Source organism: Coenobita brevimanus, chromosome 102, assembly GCF_032717465.1.
Source record: "Coenobita brevimanus isolate Jiangsu-jjx chromosome 102, ASM3271746v2, whole genome shotgun sequence".
Classification (NCBI taxonomy): domain Eukaryota; kingdom Metazoa; phylum Arthropoda; class Malacostraca; order Decapoda; family Coenobitidae; genus Coenobita; species Coenobita brevimanus.
Window position 1 is genome coordinate 19571697 of NC_137055.1, and position 2598 is coordinate 19574294.

At 41.9% G+C, this 2598-nt stretch overlaps 1 protein-coding gene across 1 annotated transcript; it reads right to left on the reverse strand.

Annotated features, from left to right (window-relative positions):
* Window positions 1-1776: 1776 nt before the first annotated feature.
* LOC145415412 (uncharacterized) lies at window positions 1777-2394 on the reverse strand. The gene has a single exon (XM_080284695.1). The coding sequence runs from the start codon at window positions 2392-2394 to the stop codon at window positions 1777-1779; it is 618 nt and encodes a 205-aa protein (XP_080140821.1).
* Between the last annotated feature and the right edge of the window lie 204 nt (window positions 2395-2598).

Consider the following 2598-nt stretch of genomic DNA (forward strand, 5'->3'; position numbering starts at 1 on the left):
AGTGTCACATACTGTAAAGTATGTTTGCACCCAGTCGGCTTGCGCGGGCCGATTACACTTGGTTCACAGACTACACACACATCCAAAGCTACTACAACACTGCATTCACACTTACAAGCACTTCTCACCCTACATACAGTCTCTACCAGACAGCCTAAGCCACTTGGTAGAGATACATAGGCTGTATCGTCTCTACTTCGGTCGGGATAGGCCGGTCCTACAGTGGATACTGAAATGGCTGATTATATATATATATATATATATATATATATATATATATATATATATATATATATATATATATATATATATATATATATATATATATATATATATATATATATACCCTTAGTATCACGTTCACTCTGCAACTCCATCATTTACCCTAGACAGCAGTGTCACAGTTCCACCCTTTTGCACCATTAGTGTCTTAATAAACTTGACCATCCATCACAGCCACTGCCACCACCGTCCTAACACCATCACAACACCACTATGCCAACACCACCCCATACACAAATGATCACCCTTGTCTCCCTTTACCACTATGCCAACACCACCCCATACACAAATGATCACCCTTGTCTCCCTTTACCGTTACATCCCGCTAATCATCTCCATAGGGATGGTTCTTAACCTTTTGGTTGCCAAATGCTGGACTCGCTTTACTCTAATGTGACCTAAAATTTCCATCTCTCCATCGTAAATGCAGAGTTGCTGCAACAGATTAACAAGAGCATATTATGCGACTCACGATGAGGTGTCATAGAAAGGAGGTAGAGCCATAGTATTGTCATTTTTTGCCACTAAGATATATGAAACCAAGTTGTAAAGGACGAAAATCTTGACCAAATTAGCGTACATACATTAAAAATTAGATTATTTTATTTTTTTTATCTCTGTGCCAGAGAGGTACGGCTTCATGCGGTGATACCACCTGTGCCGGAGAGATTCGTCTTCATGTGGTGGTACTACTATAATCGGGTGTTGGATCTGCCTGGAAACACAATATCCCTCAGCTCACGCCATATCCGTCGAAATGAGGAAGGTGGGAAGCTGAAAAAGGGAATTATAAGCCAGCAGTCAACCCGGAACACGTCAATGAGCCTAGGGCTGCAACAACAACAGGCTACAGCACTATCTTCCAGCTGATGTCTGACGATGATGTGCAGCTCCAGAGAAGCTATGATATTCTAATCCAACAAATATCAAACGATTCTTTTCTTCTATTCTACTGAGTCATAAGAGCTTTAAAGTGAACTGTTTTTCTACTAGCCGGTAGGATTACATACAAGAATGAAAATGAAATACATAAACGAGAGAATTCGGGGGCGTATTTAGGATCTTGAAACATTGAGGACTTAGCCCAGACCACTAATCTTTAGGTTTTCACAGAATAATTTCCAAGTTATTTAAGAGTCAAAAGATGTGAGACAGTACTGTGTTCTACCAAGAGGTTCCGGTCAGGTGCTTAGGCTAATTTTCGCCACATACAATAAAAATAAAATGAGTACAATCAGAGTTGTGACAAAACTGTGTTAACTCTGTGTTTTGTCCATCTGATACTCTCCTCTTCACCTCTCCAGAAGCTCTTTTGGTGTCTCATCTGTTTGTTGCACTCCTCATCTCCTCCTGTTCTCTCCTCCTCTCTCCTGTTCTGCTCATAAAAAGGATGCAGTCGGCATATGCCAAGCAATATCTAATCGAATTTCTAATATTTGGATGTGATGATTATCATAAACACATGTTATTTATCAGTGAATTTTATACATAGACTTAACATATTGATTTCTCTTTCTGGGGAGGAGGGATCAGGGTGTGGCGTCTTGATTTTAGCTGGGTGAATATGTCAATCACTTTATCATAATCAAGGGTTCCAACCAACTCTTTTTCGATTGACAACACTACCAGCTCATTGAGCCTCTCCTTGCCCTTGGTGCGCCCAAGCCAAGTATGTAGTTGGCGAAGAGCATTCAATGATCGCTCACAGCTGCAGCTACTAACTGGGTTGGTAAGAGCCACCTGTGAGATCGTCTTCATTGATGGAAATATCATGGGATCAAGGAGCTTGAGCACACTCAGAATGTCTGGGATGGCTTCTGGCCCCTTCCTGCTCAAAAAGCTTTTTGCCGCAATGACCTCTTCTGGGACTAGATGGATGTTGTATTGAGAGGCTAGTTTCTCTAGACACTGCATACAAAGGAAGGGTTCAGAGGACGGGTGACATGCTTGGATGCCAATCATGACTTCTTTCCCAATACTAGAAAAACGATTCTCCAGCTCACTAGTCATTCGATCGATGTAAGGGTAGAAAAGTCTTTGCTTGAGATGTTCTGAATCATTAAGCAGGTTTGATCTGGAACCACAGGACAGCTCCACAATAAAGACATCCATCTTCTGTTTCTTTCTCGGACCGAGAGAAGACCCCTGGATGTTGTTCTCCTCTCATGCTGCTTTAGTCATGGCATAGGTCTCTTCAGCCACCTGTGCAGTTCGCTGGCTAACCAGGGTGTCATGGACTGCATTTTTGTAGTGCACTGCCTGTGCCAAGTATTCGGTTTCTTACTGAAGAACCTTGTGAAACCCTTCAATGATGCC